Source organism: Lissotriton helveticus, chromosome 10 (assembly GCF_964261635.1).
Source record: "Lissotriton helveticus chromosome 10, aLisHel1.1, whole genome shotgun sequence".
NCBI lineage: Eukaryota > Metazoa > Chordata > Amphibia > Caudata > Salamandridae > Lissotriton > Lissotriton helveticus.
The window spans coordinates 644,018,101-644,038,879 of record NC_136071.1 but is presented as its reverse complement, the minus strand read 5'-3'; the positions used below and the strand labels follow the sequence as shown (position 1 = coordinate 644,038,879).

Genomic DNA, 20,779 nt, shown 5'->3' with positions numbered 1-20,779 from the left:
CATTTTTCAAAGAGGCAGACCGGGTCTTAGTCAAACAAAAGGGGAAATGCAAGACTAATGCCCCATTTAATGCTGATCCATTGAGAGTCATGGCAAGTAAAGGACCACTCAACATCCTGGAAAGTCCATTACGAGACTCATCACATTTCAAGCATCTGCCTCGATGTTCTTCAGCTCCAGACGTCATGAGTGAGACAAGTCCACCTGTGTGCCCAAGTCAAGCATCTGACTCTACATCTACGAAGCCAGATGACTGTGCAACTCCGTCACCTCGTTCAACTCAATGTATATATGTTATCGGTACATTTAATTTAATAAAAGGGGAGATGTAGTGTTGTGTGATCATATGCAGTAGGATCTTTGTGGTTCTTGCCAAACTCCTTACAAAGTTATGTAATCAGTTGGGAGGTATCTGGGTGTGTCAGTGTGTGGTCAATTAAGTTTATGATGTAGTGCATTCAGTTAGCAGTTGCATACTGAGCAATAAAGACATATGATACAGAGCTGAATGTGTGGCATAGTCATTTGCGAGCTCCCGAGGTGAGGTGGATGCTACAAGAGGGACTCTCACTTCATAAGTGCCAAGACATTGAGTATACCGTTTGGTTAATCTACTGTGAAGAGTAGTACTAAATCAAACATATGCCATTAAATAGAATACTTAAAAGGCGAGCTTGAAGTACCTGGAAAGAATGATAGCTATCTCCCTAACAGCATTATGATTCTGGAACTTGGAGGTCTATTTAATGGTGGTCGGAAAACCTCCCCGACCGCCATGGTAGCGGGAAAAGACTGTCCGCAAGGACTGCGGCATAGCCGCTGGTACAATTAGGATGCTCCGCAGTTGAAATCCGACCGAGGCGGTCGGATTCAGTTGATTAACATTGCGGCGGTCGCTGCTGCCAGCAGCACCGCCGCAATGTTAAACGGAGCATGTCCTGCATCTCCCTGTACTGTGTGGCAAGCACTGCACAGTGCCTGCCTTCTGGCACAGGGAAATGTAGGGGGGTACCATGGGCACCCCCCCCCCCAATGCACCCACACCCCCAACACATTGGGGGCCCACAATGGGCCCCCAAAACATGTCTCCGCCACCCTTTCCATGGTGGTTCCACTGCAGTGGAAAGGCTGGCTACCGCCGGCATCATAATCGTGTCGACGGTGCTTGGCCCTGATCCGCCACAACTGTAGCAGTCCAACTCCACCTGCCAGGCAAGCGGGCAGACTGCAACCGGCAGAAAAGTGGCAGGCGGAAAATCACACCGCCGTGGTCATGACTGCGACGCTAATCGGACCAGCGGTTTTCCGTGTTTCGATCGCGGGCGGATGGCCACCACCAGACCGGCGGCACCCATCTGCCCGCCATCCTAATAGACCCCTTGGTGTCTGTATACTGGAGCTCATCAAGTTTTAACATTATCATAAACATACTGTGTACAGGGCCCATAATCCAGTACAACCTCTTGTTTAATAACATTTAGTTTGCAAACACACATTGTACACACACACTTCTCCTTCTATAATGCCAAATTCTATGGTGCACCTTGTGTGCCATTCTTTTCATGAGAGGGCATTGATACATCTGCATGAAGGCACTCCTGATACAAATGAGAGCATGCTTGGTTTTCCTATGAACAGCATATTAATTAGCATGCTTCGGTTTGCCTGCTGTTTCCCCATGGAATGTCTTTTGTATAAGAGTTTAGGGTGATCAACACATTCTGCTCTGTGATTGGCGCAGAGAGCAAAGCCGAATCCCTGAGCCCTTTAGGCAGCTTCTGCTGGTTCTGGCAGCACATTTTGTAACAACACAATATGTTCCAGAATGTGACATATTCATTCAGGGTACCTCATCTGCCCCCTACATTTGAGAAGAGGAACTTGGACCCGACTGCCTCTTCGTTGCCGCCATATGTTACAATGTGTAATATGAATATGCTGAGCTGATGCTCTTCACATTTATGCTCACTGAACCAACTTAGTTAATACCACTCTTGAAAACGTTGGTACATTTATTTGCATTAATTACCACCATCTGTTTTTGGGCTGGGCCTTATTGTGAAGTCTATGTGTGTGTTTTGGTTCTGAGCTTGTTGTTAGAAAAGAAATGGAAGAGTTTCTAAAATTAGACCTCTGTCTTACACATATGTAGCATAGTTTGTGGTTTGATATATGCATATGTGAAAAACAGGAATGCTCTCTAAATTAATGTATGTCCCTAAAATTAATAATTCGCTTTTAGGAGAGCAGTTGAAAAAGTGAACGATTAAAAAAATGTGTTTCATGTTCGCTGATACATCTTACCTAACACCTTCTCATGCTCTCCCTTTGAATATATTTATATCACTTGATGCTTTGACATGCAATGTTCTTCTCTTTTTCAGATTGGAAGTGACTGGGATGCTAAAGAAAGATTATTTCGTAATTTTGGAGGACTCATTGGACCAATGGATGAACCAATTGGAATGCAAAAATGGGGAAAGGGACCTAATGTAACCGTTACTATGATCTGGGTTGATCCTATTAATGTAATTGCAGCAACATATGACATCCTAATTGAATCCAGTGCGGAATACACTCATTACAAGCCGCCTCTAAACTTGCCACTGCGGCCTGGAGTCTGGACAGTTAAAATTCTGCACCACTGGGTACCAATAGCCGAAACAAAGTTTTTAGTGACTCCACTTGCATTTTCAAACAGGCAGCCAATCAAGAAAGGTAAGATCTACTGGACTCATTAAGGTTTTATGGTAAAATAGAAAAGAAATGCAGATAACCATGCTGATTTTAAGGTGGCCTGGGTTTGTTTAGTGGTAAAGATGGAGGGAAAATGTGAAGTTGTCATTACAGTTTTCTTTTATGTTATGTAAATGTTTCCAAAATGTAGAGAAAAATCATTTCAGTTGTTTTCAGAAAAGCAAGGATAATTAGGTGAATGGCTAGTAACACCACATAAGATAGCCTTTTTTTTGGTCTTGCCTGAGCCAGCGTATGCACTGCTCTGCGAGACATTTAATGTGTGGGCTTTAAAAAGCCGTCCACAGCTTTTTGGATGGCATAGAGTGTGCGGTTACACGCACAATGAGGAACAGGGTGCCATCTGGCTTTCCTCTCTCGTCTTGGTGCGCACACATCGTACACCACTCGCCTGCCTACTTTTACTTTTGCCATTGCACGCAAGCGCGCACCACTCAATGCTCCTCCCCACCACAGAGCGCGTCTCAGAGCCGTGTGACTTTTTGTTGCTTGTTTTGGCTTACCGAACGCCCCCTTTCTGCTCTTTTCCCTTTACTTCATTTCTATTCCCTCCCTTCACTCCTTCTTCTTTCCCACATCTACTTCCCCTTCTTTCAACTCCCTTCCTATCCTTCGCATCCTGCGTCTTCTCTCGTATTTCTTTCCTTCATCTAGTCCTCTTTCCCTCGCCTCTGTTCCCTTGTCTTCCTCAGGCTCCGTTTGCTGCCTCGTTCACTCAGCTCGGAGCCTCGGACGGTCCGTGGCGCTGGCCTCCCTTGCAGGGTCCGAGCTCTGGTGATGGAATTTGTGAGCAGCGCCGTGCTCAGAATACCAATGCGTTACTGCGTTCTTGGTGCAGAGGTCAGCCTCATGGGGAAGGGCCTGCTGCTACTGATGCAAGCTCCACCCCGGGAGGCACAAGACGCCGCTAGCCACAAAGGCTTGTTTTCACGAGCATATTACTATAATCTTCTTTATTGAGCCTCCCCCTTCCAGTTGTCTGCAGTCTAAATTACGAGGGAGATCCAGGACAACCGACAGGTTGGGAAAACACAGCTTCAAGTACAGTACAGCGCGTGGGAAGAAAAACAAAAGAACGCATTTTGTGATGGAGCGTTTGTTGGCGCAGGCGTTGTACTATTTTTATTTTTGCAATTTTATATAGCGCAGACATGACCTGAAGGCACCAGAGCACATTACAGCGGTAGCATGATACAAGGGTACAGCAAATAACAGTTACAATAATTACGTTCAAGCACATTGCGGGATATAATGCAAAAACTATCTGTACATGCGGTAATTGACACTATGAGGTAGTCGATTCACAATAAAAAACAAGTATTGGCATAGCCAATAGGTCTCACGTTTGGGACCTTATAATTGCTTAGCTATGCAACACTTAATGTTGGTGCACCAAGGATATTGTGCTGGATATCGAAACACTTATAAGGCCCCAAAGGCGAGACCTATTGGCTATGCCAATGCTTGTTTAAATAAAGCATCTGAACCAATTAGTCTTGAGTACAAAGAAATAGCAAAAGGCTGATCTGAAGTTACTGACCAATGTCCTTTAATATATGTTGTAGGACACATTCCTGATTAATCTTAGTCCATATTGTATCCTGATCCTGTAAATTATAGGGACCAATACGCAAAATAATTAGAGGGGCAGTTTCTGTCTGTGCATGTGCATAATTTAAGACTGTTTGGGTAGTCTTATGCTTTTAAATCAAATGAATGCAAATATTATAAGGCTTGTTGATGCTATGCAGATCTATGTATTATGTGTGATTAATCTTAGGGTATTCACTTGTGACTTGCATTTCCTGCCTGTTTTTCTAATTTTACACATACCTTTTGCACACATTTACACTTGGTAACTCATTTAGGGTTAGGAAAATAACAATCTCACTAATTTTATTATTTTCATGTATATTTTCTCAAAGTAAATTGTATTCACACAGTGCTAACCTCTTCCTACACCTGTTCTGTGAAACCTGCACAGATGTTTACACTTTTATATACTTTCTACCTCACTACTAATCTTATCCAAAGAACCAGTGCTAACTTCATGGCCCAGCCTTACCTCAATAGAAAACACGGACACAACTAAGTCCATGAACTCTGGGGTACCATAGGTACCTGCCCTCACCACGCCTACTTTAGAGGACTGCAACCCATCATCACCATGCTCACATCCATTCTGAATGCTTCCACCTCTTCCGCAACCTTCCCAGAGGCTTGGAAACAAGCAACTGTCCTCAAATTACTGATACAATCCTCTGTGGACCCTACAGACCAATCTCCCTGCCATTCCTGGTCAAATACTTAGAGAAAATAATCAACAGACACCTCACCGAATACCTCAAAGATCCCAACACCTCAACACCACTCAGTCTGTTTCAGACTCAACCACAACACAGAAAGTGCCTTCCTTGCCACCAAAGATGACATCCACATGTCTCTGGACAGAGGAGACATAGCAACCCTCGCCCTACTGGACCTCTCCACAGCATTTGACACAGTCTCCCACCGCATCCTCATCCAATGCCTACATGGCATCAAAATCCAAGGACATGCACTCCGATGGATCTGCAGTAACATACATAAGAGGGTCCCTGAAAAAAGTTCTTTAGTGGGGGAGTAACCAGGGATAACACAAGGAAAATAAACACAAAAACTAACCCCACAGGATATTTATAAATGTGGTTAAGTATCCAGAATAATATGCCCCACAGGACATGTAGATTAAATCATTTATTTATCAGAATATATATATATAATTTTTTTATATAATTGTTTTCATATTATCAATAATACATATTCAAACATTGTACGTATAAAAGACAATCAGAATACTGTACAGACATTGAAAAGGAGCCCCAATATCACACAATAAAAAACCTTACAATACTTGTACATGTCTCCAAATTAACAAACACAAAAACACAACCATGAAGTGAGAAAACAGTACAATATAAATACTAAAGTCAAATAGACATACATAAAAAATTACATACAATACACAAATTAACAACAGAAATGCTCTGACACGAGTTTTAGAGGTACCATGTACTGAGACACTCCTTCATCAGGGCACAAAATGTATGTAGTGGTCCTAAGACTGTCTGTAACTCATAGATAGAGTTCATATGTCATATTATACCGGGGTCTGTATGCTGTAAAAACACAAGTTTTCAATTTGTTCCGATAGAGTAGAAATACGTTCTGCACAGGGTACCAAATACCAGGCTGCTGACACTGGTTCACTGATAATTAAAAGCTGACCTAAAGTGTCTAAAGGATGAAATGAATAACTAATGGGCCAATTGACTGAAAACAGGCGCCTATGTACTTCAAGGGATGTCCGGAACAATAAAAAGTCTGACATGGGCGGCCGGAGGATCCGAAATTCTCTGGGGTATGGAAAGTGTTCAGGTAAAAAAATGAAACTTATTTGTACATCGGCTGTCCTCAATGTGTTGGCTCCCAGCAGCCGAAGGTAGAGGTGCTCATACTCCCATATCCACCTGAATACGATATTTACGGGTGATTTACATAACAGGAGCTGAAAACAACCGTCCAGGGTCACACATCCATCACCGAAGTCTGATCTGCTACTTTCTTACTGAAAAGACCCATTCAGTCAGCCCACCACCATACACCTCTGATGCCTGCTGACTCAGCTTGACCCTCCTCAACACATACATGATCCCTTTAGCGATGTCCTATTTACGCCAATTACACCCAACTCATTCTCTTCCTCACGGACAAGACGGACAAGACACCCAGTACTTGGATTAAGTTCAAAGCTTGCATTACTAAAAAGGCCACTGGATGAAGACCAACTGTCTAAAACTGAATACAGACAAGACTGATATCATGATCTTCAGGAAGAGCACATCACCGTGGTGCCAACAGAGCTTGGACCGACACTCACCCACACCACCCATGCCAAGAATCTCAGGATATTCATTGACAACAAACTTGACATGACCACCCAAGTCAATGCAGTCAATGCCTCATGTTTTCATATGTTGAGGTCTTGAAAAAGATTTTGAAATGGCTCACAATCAGCAGTGGAAAGCTTTCATACATGCCTTGGTCACAAGCAGGCTGGACAATGGAAAACCCGTATATGCCAAGATCAAAAAATCTCACCAGAAGGTAGGAGACCATTCCGAACTTGGTGGCCAGATTCACTCTGAACCTTCCACGTTGCACTCACATCACACCACACCGGAGGGAGCTTCATTGACTCCCTATCCACAAACAAGCACAATTCAAACTCCTTACCCACACTTTCAAGGCACTACATAACCTTGGCCCAGGATACCACAACAATCGCATCTGCTTTCACAAACGTTCCAGACACCTCCGCTTGTCTGGACTCCTACTTGCACGTATCCCACACTAGAGAAAGGCAGATCCAGCGGTCGAGCCTTCTCCTACATCACTGCTAAAGTAAGGCACGACCTGCAGCTACACATAAGAGCTCCTCCTCGCTTCTTGAATTCTACTAGAAGGTGTCAACCAGGGCCCTAGACTCACACCTGCTTGGTGCCAGGATACCCTCCCGGGTGCTAGTGTACTCTACAGATCTGCATATATTTGAATCAGTTTCATTAATCAACGTTTGAACGCTCCTCTCAATTGTTGTACTACTCTGTGTTTCCTGTTTGGTAAATATAGCAGTTTTAGCCTGATTACTAGGAAATTCTTACGGAGCCAGTTACCTGTTACTGGTCCTGCTGTAAATTATGAGGTGTGCAGAAACTCTGTGTGTGGTCCTGTCTTGTTTTTTTTACCACAGAATAATTGACTGTTCAAAACAACTAAAAGTCTGTCATAATTGCAAGGAGGAATGGGGAATTATGGATGACTCATACCCTGAATTACTGATGCAACGAGTAATTTCCTATTTCTCAGTGGAGCCTCAGGGTTCCACTCAACATACCTACTAGCTACACACCCTCTAAATTAGTGATGCCACTGGCAGTGGTAACTTCGTGGATGGAGAATTACTGGATGGAGGTCTGGGAAATCGTAAAAAGGCCCTTTATTCCAACAATTTCATATAGTTTGGCATACCTGTACAAAATGTCAGAATTTTCTTTTAGCATTATTTAGAATTTGGTCGTCCGATTTTCTGCCCACCATGATTCCAGATTAAAATGTTCTGCGCACCATGATTCCAGATTAAAATCTCTCCCAAGGTAGTAGTTTACTATTAATGAACCCAGAGGTTGCTCTGGCAGCGTTTGCGGAGTCACCGTGGTAGAAAAACCTTTCATAAGGCAATCTGGCAACGTCCTTCAGGGCTTACTGGAAATTCTGGTATTCAGCAAAGCCAATTCCTTTGTTAGTTTCCACATGTCTGGTTTCCCTAACAGTATAAGGGTCTGTCCCAGCCGTATAGGGACACAGGCAGACCTGTCCTTGAACGTCTGTGAAGTAATGCAGCCTGCCATCATTTTCATGATGGTACTTCATTGTGGTAACTGCCACACACGAGGTGCCAGAAATGTGATCATAGTTTGGGCGACAGTTCTGCACCCTTGTGTGACAAAGTCAACTCCGGAGCTCTGAATAGTCTAAAGTGTTTTGGCCAGCTTTTATTTCCACTTCCTAGCGAACTCTAATTAGTGCTCTTATGCGGCTGAAGGTGTGGTTGTGAAACCAGCTGTGTTTGTCTGATTCTTAATCACCTCATCCTCTAAATCAGACAATTACAACCCAAGCTAAAACAAGTCAACATATCAGCATTCTCTTGAGGAGTATTGCCTTTCCAGTACAGCAGATATTCTTTGTATCAGACTAAGCGAGCTCAAAGGACGGACGGATCATTTCTAGGACCAATCACCACATGACGCAGACATCAGAAGCTGCGAGCTGCTGTGACTGGCTAGCTCTGATTTCCTTATCACGCGGTGCAGCCCTTCAGACGGCTCTCATTTGTCATTCGTCTACCATCTGTCCTCGGCACGCGCACACTGCTGGCGTGAGGCCTTCTCGAGTTTTCTGATGTGAGGGATCCCCCGCCGTGCCTCATCTTAAACAAACACCAACCTGCCACCACTGCGAGCAACCCCTAGCTAGCACATTTTCCACCAGAACAGCCCATGTACTCTTTTCCCTTTACAAGTTTTGAATTAACATTTTGATCACAGAGGTGATGACTATCAAACACCTCCGGCTGGGATCGCCATCCCCAAGGGTTGCAGGCAAGAATGAACATTGCGGTGCCATTTGTAGAACAAAAATGTGTGAGTAAAATAAATGTATGTGTGAACAAAAAATATATCGCACTTGCTGCATGCCCATTATTATTCTAAGTGCAAATTGGCAAGTGAGGAACACGAACGGGATATGTGTGCTTTGCCTGCCTTAGAAATTAGCACCTGGCTTTCTTCTGCGCACTATAAAAATTAGATGACACCTGATGAAAGGAAGCTCCCGGCATGCTTTTCCTGGAGATGAAATAATTGCTATGTGCTGGTTGACATAATTTTAGGGGGCTGATGTTGTTCCTTGGGAAGGTGACAGTTATAAATAGCATAAACCGGCTAGCTAGAAAATGCATGGAAATTTCAAGACTGATTTGCTGTAAATGTACATGTGCCATATAAGCAAACAAGGCAAGGTGTGACAACGGGCCCACGCGTTTGGCCTGCTTCTAATATGGCTAAAGAAACCACATTTAATCAGATTTAGAAGGGGTGCATGATTAAAAATAGCTCCTTGAAGCGAAGCATGCCAAACAAACGCAGCAATCAATATATTTACAACTAGCTAGAATGTATCGGATAGATTTGCAAAGGAAAGAGTAAAAATAAGAAAAGGAATTCTATGACTCTGCCCGAACGTGCTTTTTTCTAATTCACAAAACAGACGTGATCTTCATGTCAGGTGTAAGTTTCCAAGCACACAATCGCACCTATTATGTGACTTTTTTAGACTGCCTGTTCCCTTTATATGGAATTGTACATAGAACACAGTTCTGCATAGGTGGCAGTGCTGCCAAATGTACCAAATACAATTTTTGGGCTGCAGGTAGGCAGCAGCCTGTCAGTTATGCTCCCAAAGTCTGGTGGTGAGTGAGACCTGGTTGCTAGGAGACAAGTATAAATAGGGAGTTGTCGCTTGGCACAACCTAGTTCCTGCTTGGCTAGTCACCTCTTTTTTGGTTTCGATGGAGTCTGTGGAGGTGCTGATGCTACACCCGGGGAAATTGCTTTCAAGGGGAAATATGCAAGAAATGGAAGATGACGATTTGTTGTAAATATCAATATCTGATTTGCAGAACTTCATAAATAATGTGGTGCAGGTCACTTGAATGACCCTTAATCACAAATGCAAAAGGTGATGGTGATGATGAGATGGACAACTCCCCTAAGGGTAAATATGTGCAGGGAAAGGTTTTGTCTGATATGTTGGCACATATTCAGGAAGTACTCAGCTTTGAATCCAAGAGTCTGATGGAGGATGGGTTTTATTCACAATACATTGCCTCAGTGGTGGATTATTTGCCTTTGCATAATATTATCAGGGAGAGCCTTGCTAAGGAGTGGAAGGATGTGGATAAGCAGGGTAGTCCCCATTTCCTGAGCAAGTGATATCTTCTGGCTTAGTTTGAAGACCAATTCTTGCAGATCCCAAAGGTTAATTCCATCTTGTCCTTCATAGCCTCTTCCTCCTCATTGTCATCTGAGGAGGCAACCCGTCCAGATCCAATTGAGAAAAAGGTGGAGAAACCATCGCAATGGACCGCACACCACTAGCCCCTCCTCCGGATCGCCCCCAGGGACTCTGGTACATGGAGTTCTTGAGTGGTTCACCCATGTGGGTTCAAGTAGGTACTTGTTGAACTGATGATCTCTAGACCCGATACATGTCCCGGGTTTTTGGATATCGCCCGAGACATGGCTCGGGTTTCGGGATAACTTCCCTCATCAGTAGAGAAAATTGTTAGGGGTGGAAGAGAAGGCCACCAAACAACCGTCAATGGCCTCGATGCCAGAACCGGCACGCAGGTGCGTCGTCCAGGAGCCCGTCGGCTCAAAGCTCAAGGGAGTCAATTTGTAGAAACCATCGCAATGGACCACACACCGCTAGCCCCTCCTCCGGATCGCCCCCAGGGACTCTGGTACATGGAGTTCTTGAGTGGTTCACCCATGTGGGTGCAAGTAGGTACTTGTTGAACTGATGATCTCTAGACCCCATACATGTCCCGGGTTTTTGGATATCGCCCGAGACATGGCTCGGGTTTTGGGATAACTTCCCTCATCAGTAGAGAAAAGTGTTATGGGTGGAAGAGAAGGCCGCCAAACAACCGTCAATGGCCTTGTTAACGCGGGATTACTGGTTACTAGTTACCTTACCAGATCCCAAACCAAGTCGACTGGATCGTTGGTACCTGTCATTGAGTAAAAGGCAATCTAACAATAAATCAATCAATTAAGAACTTACACCACTCTAAATGACCACTGACCAGGATTAAGTTTTGAAAATTTAATATAAAACCAAAGATAACTGAAGATACAAACTTCTTAAGATGAGATTCAAAAGGTAAACTGGTATCACAATGAACATGAATTCTTTGAATAATCTGAGTCTACAAAACAGAATAATGAGTACAAGTTCAAAGATCATTAGGTTTGCAAGGATCGATATAAGTTGCAACCTAAGAGTCATTACAGAAAAGAAAATTCAGGTTAGTCTGTCCCTACACTAGACTAAGTGACATCCCTACTTAACAAGATCTTTACCCCAAAAAGTTGTCAGCCGTGGTGACTTCCTAAGAAGATCACGCACTTCTCCTTGTCTCTTCTCTGATAATGGGTCTCTCCTGATCAGCCTATCTGCCTACCCATCCGCTTCCTTAGGCTCCCAAAATCATCTGCTCTACTCTCCTCCCGGGTCGCTTTCCCTAATACAAAATCACATTTCCGATAGGAACGCCCCTTGGGACGCCCCTCACGTGGTACATCTTTGCGCGGTAAACTCCATGATGGTACTCTTCAAGACCCTCGTTAAAGTTGACCTTGGTTCCCAGGCTTCTTCTCCAGTGCGCCGATACCCCCTGAAATTCCTGAAGACTCCTACAGGCCTGCGCCAAGCGCCACTGAACAAAGCTCCATTCATTTCGACTGATTAGGACCCCTCGCACCTGCATACAGGCCATCCTACAGTGGGCCTCAAATTCCAGGCTCCCCCATATCTATAGGTCGTAAAGCATATGGAAAGCACAGTACTTGGCGCCTCTCGACTTCTTCTCTAACAAGCACATTTCAGATCAAAGGAACATCATTATCAGTTCGAGCCTACTTGATTTACATGAAGCGGGTCCCTGCACTCTGAAAACATTTGACTTGATTTAAACAGCATTCTTAACTAACATACGTTTCTTAAAGTACACATCTATAAAGCATATATTTCAAAACTAAATTCGATAATACATTTTGGAAGAACCACGTTAACCCCACCTCACATTATTTTAGCAGCACGTTTAGATTTTCTGTGAATTGCCATGAGGCCTACACAATTGAACTGGTTTGCAAGGTTCCACTTAACTCTTACATGATTCCTTTAACATGAGAACGTGAGGTTTTCATATTCATTCCAACATTTCTACATTAGTCTCACACTGTTATGATTATTGTTACCCTACTTGAACACTCTATACATTTCACTACTAAATATAAGACACTCTGGTGCAAGGCATATGTTAACTAACTACGTGCTTGTAAATATGGTGCACTTATACATTTTTTCTCAGACTAGTGCTCTCTCAGTCCCCCCTTTGATGACCTTCAGGGGTCATCACCATCAAAACACCATCACAAAAATGTAGGACTCTTCAAAGTGAAGTCGTGACAGTACCACTTCTTTTCATTGTCTCCAATGCCTTCAGACTCTTATATTGTGTATCTTGCATCGCTGTCAACCTTCTCTCCTGTTCTCTCATAGATCTCTGCAATCTGTTTGCTCTGTACCACTGATACAAACGCACCAATCCCCACAAAGTGATTACACAAATCACAATTATGATGATGGGTTTCAGTATGTACCAAACGATACCCTTTCCTAGGTTGGCAAACCAACCTCCAACTTTACCCATTCCATGACCTACTTTTTCCCACACGTTTATCTTTGTCAGATCCTCAATTTCGTGGTGTATGGCAGTGATGTTTCGTATGTACTTCTCTAGAGGTTTTGAATTGTCTGGAATGTAAGTGCAACATTCCTGGACCTTCAAAGCCTTACAGACTCCGCCCTCCTTGGCTAACAGAACATCTAGAGCAAGTCGGTTCTGAAGAACCATTGCCCTTATCGATTGCATCTCACCCTCCACCAGCATTAATGATCTAGCAGTACTGGCAGATAACCTATCTACGACTGTAGCCAATCTCCTAATTTTGATGTCATTCAGTATCACTCCTAGGATAGGAAATGCAGCACCGAATACATCCCCAATTACTTCTGCTGCACCTAGCCCTCTCTTCCCTCTAGTTGGTATTCCTTTCTTTGTCGTTTCTAAATTCTCAACATGATATATTTTGGGGAAGACAATTGCTAAATAACATGATCCGTACCAATTATCTGGTAACTTCACATAGGCATTTCTTCCACATACAAAATATACATTTGGAATTGCTTGCATCTCTTTCAAAAAGTCTTTGGAGTAGTACTCCAATTGAAAAGCATGTTCACAACTGACTTGACCTACATACAGATTCTCATAATAGGAGTAACTCCTGTGAATGCACAGTTTCCCCCATTTCTCCTTGTCTAAAGCAATTGGACCAAAGCTACCCTTTCTTTGATGTATCCTTTCTTCCTTGGTCCAATCTGTTTCCCATTGTCCTGAAGCCTTTAGAATCTTCTGCCTCCTGTATCTAGTATCTACCTGCCCTATAAACTTTTTCTCAATTTCTGACACTTGACAAGTCAGATTATTTCTTCGGGCATGTGAAGTATCTAACGTTTTCCATGGAATGAACCATTTGTGTAATCTGTCTTGGCTCTTGTAATAGTCCCACTTGTTCAGATGCTTGTAATTTGGGACCTCTGGCAATGTCGAATCAAAGTTCGAGAAATAATACTCGAACCCCTCTCGTCCATAGAATATGCTTAACAATAAACTACATGTAATTCCATATGTCAATGGAAGATGATGGTATCTGATACCCTCCTCCACCGAAGCTGGTAATTGCATACAAACGTAGCAATTCTTCGCCTCCATGACATCAATGTATTCGTAAAGCAATTTGGCATAAGCATTTGACCTGAAGTTTCCCTGTGATTCGTCTGTGTGTAATCTCTTTATTTCCGCATCTAACAACGCTTTGTCTTTATCATTGATGTTTCCCTTACTATTAACAGTGATTGTCCTCTGTGTTGACACTCCCTTGATTTCCTTAACTGCAGTTGCATCTCTCTCGTGTCCCACTATATATGAAACAGTAACCACTAAAACTATAAGTGAAATCACCACCCCTAAAAGTGTGCCAACTATACATTTCGCCCTGCGGTTCGGGTTGCCAGCCTCCATGATCTCAAACAATGTAGCTTTGGATGTTCTTCCAGCATCAACTTCTCCTTCTCTCCAAACAAAACTTTCTTTCAAACAATGTCTCTCTTTTAAACACTTAGAAGCTGACAATTTGCTCCGAAAAACAGTTTAAAAGTCCTGTAGGAAATAGACAACCCTAGCCCTTCTCCATCCTCTAAAAGGGAGACCCTACCATTTTCTTCTTCCACTCGGCGCTAGGTTATCTTACAGCAATATTTACAATTCCTTTCCAAAAGTCTTTTATCAATCAGAATCTATGTATGTTGCAAGGAGTGACACTACGTCTTCATAAATGTCCATACGAAGAAGGATTCCCTCAAATATTGGGCAGTTCTCACAACAACACGGAAATTCGACTGTCTCTAGGATTATTCTCCTTATTTCACTCTGGACAAGTGGACGAACAAAATGAAGAGTTAATGTCTTTTCAATCTCCACTCCTGGTACTATCAGTTCTACATCCACAGTTACAAAGGGGTCCGTTCTGACCAGGATCACCTTCTTCACTTTCCCAGTTCTACGCCCCTTTGAAGACATTTACAACAAAGTATTAGTCCAAGACAATGAGTGTTCCAAGAACTTCCACTACTCGCTCAAGCATTTCCAGTCGAAGAAGAGTTCCCTCCAACACTGGATATCGTGAACAGCAAACCGGAAAATCAACTGTCTCTAAAATCAATTTTCTTATTCCGCTCAGGAGAGGAGGATAGACGATGTTGAGTGTCAGCAACCTTTCGGTCTCTGCTCCTGGCAGCAGGAATCTTATTTGCACTGTGATGATCGGATCAGTTCTGATCAGGCTCACTTCCCTGACCCTCCCGGTTCGGTGTCCCACGGACATCTGCAACGAGGTAGGTCCAATCGGGAGTAGAGTACCTTCTGCTAGGCACTCGCACCCTCCTTGATCTTCTAAGACCTTCCTCGGCTTGATCCTGGGTATCTTCTTCTGGATCCGAGTCTTCGGATATAGGAGCAAGTGTTTCTTCCTGAGCCGACCTTAAACTTAGCCTCCTTCTTCTTTCCGGCCAAGTGGCAGCTCCAAGCCTTGTTCTCCTATTTCTCGTCCTCACACTCGGTTCTTGGTCGCTCTGGTACTGATCTGTGTCTGAGTCGTATTCACTACAGCTCTCCCCTTCAGTTGCGTCTTCAGTCTCACTGCCGTCCTGTCTTCTCTCCTCTTCTGGATCCGATGCGTTCCCACCTTTTTCCGACACCCCCTCAGCTGATCCAATCCCCTCTTGTGACTCTTCTTCCATGACTGAACTTTCGTCTGGGATAGGAGCTGTTTCTTCTAGAGGTGCTGGAACTCTTCGAGTATGGGATGCATGGATCCAATTTGGCAGCCCTCCGCACTTCACCGCGGTGTTCGTGATCAGGATTACCTGAAAGGGCCCACGCCAGCGTACATCTAGGCAGTTCTTCCGGACGTGCTTCTTGACCAACACCCAATCCCCTGGGTTCAGATCATGACACAGATTCCTTGATGCTGGAACTTCAGCCGCCTGCACCTGCTTATACCACTCTACTGGGTTTTCCCTCAGTTTCGGAAATGAGTTGGTAAATGCAGCCAAATCTCCTCTACTCCATGGTACATGTACATAGTTCCCATTTGATATCTCTCGCAAAGGGAATGCCTCCATCTGCATTACCCTTCCCTCGGGGTCATCACATTTGTACTTCGTCTAACTGTGCCCTTTTTCGACCACCTTTCCTCCCATTTGTCCAGTTCTCTCCACACTCTTATTCCTGATACCAACTCTCTTATGTGTGTTTTTAATCCAGTAGTTCTCTTCTCATCTAGGTCTTGGTCTGAGTACTGCAATCTGTGGTTACTCTGCAATGCCCTTGTCCTAGATAAATCTACAGCATACCTGTCTGCCAAATTAGTCAGTTTCTCATGAATCGCTCTAGCTTTCCTAGTAGTATCCTTCGCTAGGAACAGCAGCTCATCTTGTTCATACAACTCAATCCTTTCTAAAGGCACTGTCCCTTCTATAATCTCGTCTAGATCGGATTTTAGACTGGAGACATCAAGCCTTTTAACCTTTATCGCAGCCTTTAGTACTTCGGCTCCAGATGCTCCTTCCACATCCCTCCCATCCCAGCTCCTAGTCCTGCGCCTAGGCACTGGTGAGTTATAGGGAGTCCTCCCCTGCTCCCATCTCTCTAGGTCCCATGCCTTTCCATCTTCTCGGGGTGGATGGTGAAACACTCCTTCACGCCTCATAGCCCCACGTTCCCCATCCTGTCTAGTTTCACGGGATGCATGGTAAGATATTCCGTTACTCCCTCTCTCTTCCTCTCGCATCTGTGACCTTTGATCACTTGATGTATGACGTGATCTTTCACTGTTCCCTCTTTGCCAGTGCTGTACACTTTCCCCAGGTGCGTGATGAGTGCACCTAAACCTCTCCCTGTATTCTTGTGTTCTTTGGTCTCCCTCAGGTTGCATGAGGCGAGACCTCTCCTCACACTCCATACTCCTACCATTCTGCTCTTGCTGTCCCCTCTCATTCATAGGACATGTAACTCCTCTATTCTCCTGACTTTGACCTTCTCGGCCCTGACTGCTTTCGCTAGCCCCGCAATGAGATACAGTCCTGTTACCTCGACTTTCCCACTCGGGTTCTGTTCTTGACCTATTACTCGGGGTTACTGCGGACCCATCCCATTCTCTCAAATCAGCCCTTAATTCTGTATAGGGTTTTGGCCGTGGTCCCCTCAGGTCCATCGGTCCTCTCTGACCTCCCTGTCCTGTGTTGGGATCCACAGTCGTATCGAATGGGGTGCTCCACGTTACCGATCCTGGTAATTGCTTCCATGCATTTGTCGTGTTATTCCCCCTTTCCATCTCTATTCTTTCTCTATCTAGCCGTGTCTGTTCTTCCTCTCTCCCATTCACTGGGTTGTAAATCGATACTATGGGTCCTATGGTAACAGGTACTTGAAGAGCATCTGGTAATCCAAAAGACTCAACCTTTTCGGTGTTTGGCGTCTTTTGTACCACAAACCTTCCCACTACACTCTGTACTGTACTAGGTTGAGGTGTCTCCCCACCTTTGATAGGTGTCCATTCCGATATAGGGAGTGGTGTATACCCCTCTATGGCATTCCCATCTTCCCTTGCGAGCCCTCTATCTTCAATTTCCTCAACTCTCGGAGGTGGTCTGTCTATCAATAATCTATTTATCACATTGTCCTCCGACTCGCTCTCCTCATCCTCTTCCATGAGGTTCCTCCCATCTACCACCTCCCTCATTGGATACAACTTCTCTACCTCAATAGCCTGTACCCTCCATCTCTTTGCCTCCTCGTCCCATTTGGAATCTCGCACTGCTCTTACCGATCGCGTCAATCTTTGTTGACGCCTGTCCAAATTTCTATCGTGTGCCGCCCTAATCCATGCATTAAGGGCCTCAAACTGGGTTGGTCTAGGTGAGGATTTCAATGAGGACATGGTTGCTTTTAGCCGATGTAACACCTCTAGCTTAAACGTTCCGTACTTTGGGAACTGCATTTCCTCATTTCCTTCCGTAAGCTTATTCCAAGCCCCAATCCATAATATCGTATGCAGCCCCACATTCGTTGCCATATAGTGAGCTGGTGTACCCTCCGGCGGTGCCTCTTCCCCGTAATAATGTTCACTTCTTTTTCTTTTAAAAATCCCTTTCAAACACTTAAAACACTTCATGATTTCTCTTTTCTCCGCGTTTGTTTACTTCCTAATGACAATCTACCAATCGCCGCGCTGTTCCCGCTAACTGGCCTATCCGATCGCGACTTTTCACTGACGTCGCACCAGCCGCCCAATCGCGTCGCGGCTCTTGCCGACGTCACACCAACAGTCCTATCACGTCGCGGCTCTTCACTCGCCACCCTATCTCAGCGCGGCTCTTTCTGACGTCACTCGTCCCCCTTTGCAGCAGTTCCCCTCCTTCTCTCAGCTCGTCTCCTCGGTCATGCATGCGTCCCATTCATACTCTGAAAAATGATTACTTCCGTCCAAGCAATCACCTTTCTTGACTGTACGCCCACAGTCTTTTCTGTAGTTGTCACCTTAACTTGACGAAATGTCTTTCCGTTTACGTCCAGACAATCGCCTTCTCTGATAGGTTGCTTACACACAGTAACTTTCGACCAGCGTCCGTTACTCATACACTCACTCTTACACTCCCCCTATCTCGGTCCCACGGCGGTCAATGGTACCTCATGACTTCCGTACTATGGTCGACAACTACTCTGGATGTTCGATACACCCAAAACCACTTAAGCTCTGGCCTGAACTTAAGATTTGCCAGTTCACCCGTTTACCAGGTAACCGGTTCACCAGGTTGCGCGCGCTCACAACCTTCTCTCATTCACACTACAGGCATTCAACTCCGCAAGACATTACGATACAAATACAACACAAAACACCGCAATCTGTTCACGCATGACCCTTGTTATACTCACTCTCCTCCGATACTGCTGCTTTTCTCGCACCGTCTGCACCTTCGGCGCACGATTCTTCCGCTGCTCGTCTCTCGATGTCTAGGGGCCTTGGGGTAATCTAACCTCTCTAGATTACCTTCCTCAAGAAGATAACCATCCTCTGCTACCAACTGTTAACGCGGGATTACTGGTTACTAGTTACCTTACCAGATCCCAAACCAAGTCGACTGGATCGTTGGTACCTGTCATTGAGTAAAAGGCAATCTAACAATAAATCAATCAATTAAGAACTTACACCACTCTAAATGACCACTGACCAGGATTAAGTTTTGAAAATGTAATATAAAACCAAAGATAACTGAAGATACAAACTTCTTAAGATGAGATTCAAAAGGTAAACTGGTATCACAATGAACATGAATTCTTTGAATAATCTGAGTCTACAAAACAGAATAATGAGTACAAGTTCAAAGATCATTAGGTTTGCAAGGATCGATATAAGTTGCAACCTAAGAGTCATTACAGAAAAGAAAATTCAGGTTAGTCTGTCCCTACACTAGACTAAGTGACATCCCTACTTAACAAGATCTTTACCCCAAAAAGGTGTCAGCCGTGGTGACTTCCTAAGAAGATCACGCACTTCTCCTTGTCTCTTCTCTGACAATGGGTCTCTCCTGATCAGCCTATCTGCCTACCCATCCGCTTCCTTAGGCTCCCAAAATCATCTGCTCTACTCTCCTCCCGGGTCGCTTTCCCTAATACAAAATCACATTTCCGATAGGAACGCCCCTTGGGACGCCCCTCACGTGGTACATCTTTGCGCAGTAAACTCCATGATGGTACTCTTCAAGACCCTCGTTAAAGTTGACCTTGGTTCCCAGGCTTCTTCTCCAGTGCACCGATACCCCCTGAAATTCCTGAAGACTCCTACAGGCCTGCACCAAGCGCCACTGAACAAAGCTCCATTCATTTCGACTGATTAGGACCCCTCGCACCTGCATACAGGCCATCCTACAGTGGGTCTCAAATTCCAGGCTCCCCCATATCTATAGGTCGTAAAGCATATGGAAAGCACAGTACTTGGCGCCTCTCGACTTCTTCTCTAACAAGCACATTTCAGATCAAAGGAACATCATTATCAGTTCGAGCCTACTTGGTTTACATGAAGCGGGTCCCTGCACTCTGAAAACATTTGACTTGATTTAAACAGCATTCTTAACTAACATACGTTTCTTAAAGTACACATCTATAAAGCATATATTTCAAAACTAAATTCGATAATACATTTTGGAAGAACCACGTTAACCCCACCTCACATTATTTTAGCAGCACGTTTAGATTTTCTGTGAATTGCCATGAGGCCTACACAATTGAACTGGTTTGCAAGGTTCCACTTAACTCTTACATGATTCCTTTAACATGAGAACGTGAGGTTTTCATATTCATTCCAACATTTCTACATTAGTCTCACACTGTTATGATTATTGTTACCCTACTTGAACACTCTATACATTTCACTACTAAATATAAGACACTCTGGTGCAAGGCATATGTTAACTAACTACGTGCTTGTAAATATGGTGCACTTATACATTTTTTCTCAGAATAGTGCTCTCTCAGCCTCGATGCCCGAACCGGCATGCAGGTGTGTCGTCCAGGAGCCTGTCGGCTCCTGGAGCGATCCGGAGGAGTGGCTAGCGGTGTGCGCTCCATTGCGATTGCTTCGAGAAAAAGGTGGAGGCTGCTTTGAAGTGCTCTTATGCAGCTTCTAATTTTGGGATCAGAGCCAGTACATACTCGGTCTATGCCTCACAAGCCCTCATTAAGGAATTTGAGAGAATGTTTCATTGCCTTCAAGATCAAATGGATCCACTGCCTCTCCTAGCTCATATGGAGGTGTTGGCCCAGTTCCTGTCAAACATCACTTTTGATGCCTTGTGCGCTTTTTTCTTCTCGGCTGGGGCAGCAGTGGCTGGACGCAGGTCTCTGTGGACGAAACCATGGCGACTGGAGGCAGCGCAAAATGCCTTGATTCAT

General features: G+C 44.4%; 1 protein-coding gene across 1 annotated transcript in view; it reads left to right on the top strand.

Moving 5' to 3' along the window:
* Positions 1–20,779, top strand: part of XYLT1 (xylosyltransferase 1) — a 700,441-nt gene that overhangs the window by 660,606 nt on the left and 19,056 nt on the right. Inside the window, exon 10 of the mRNA XM_078663177.1 lies at positions 2,385–2,718. Within this exon, the coding sequence (XP_078519303.1) occupies positions 2,385–2,718 (334 nt within the window). The remainder of the gene's footprint in view (positions 1–2,384; positions 2,719–20,779) is intronic.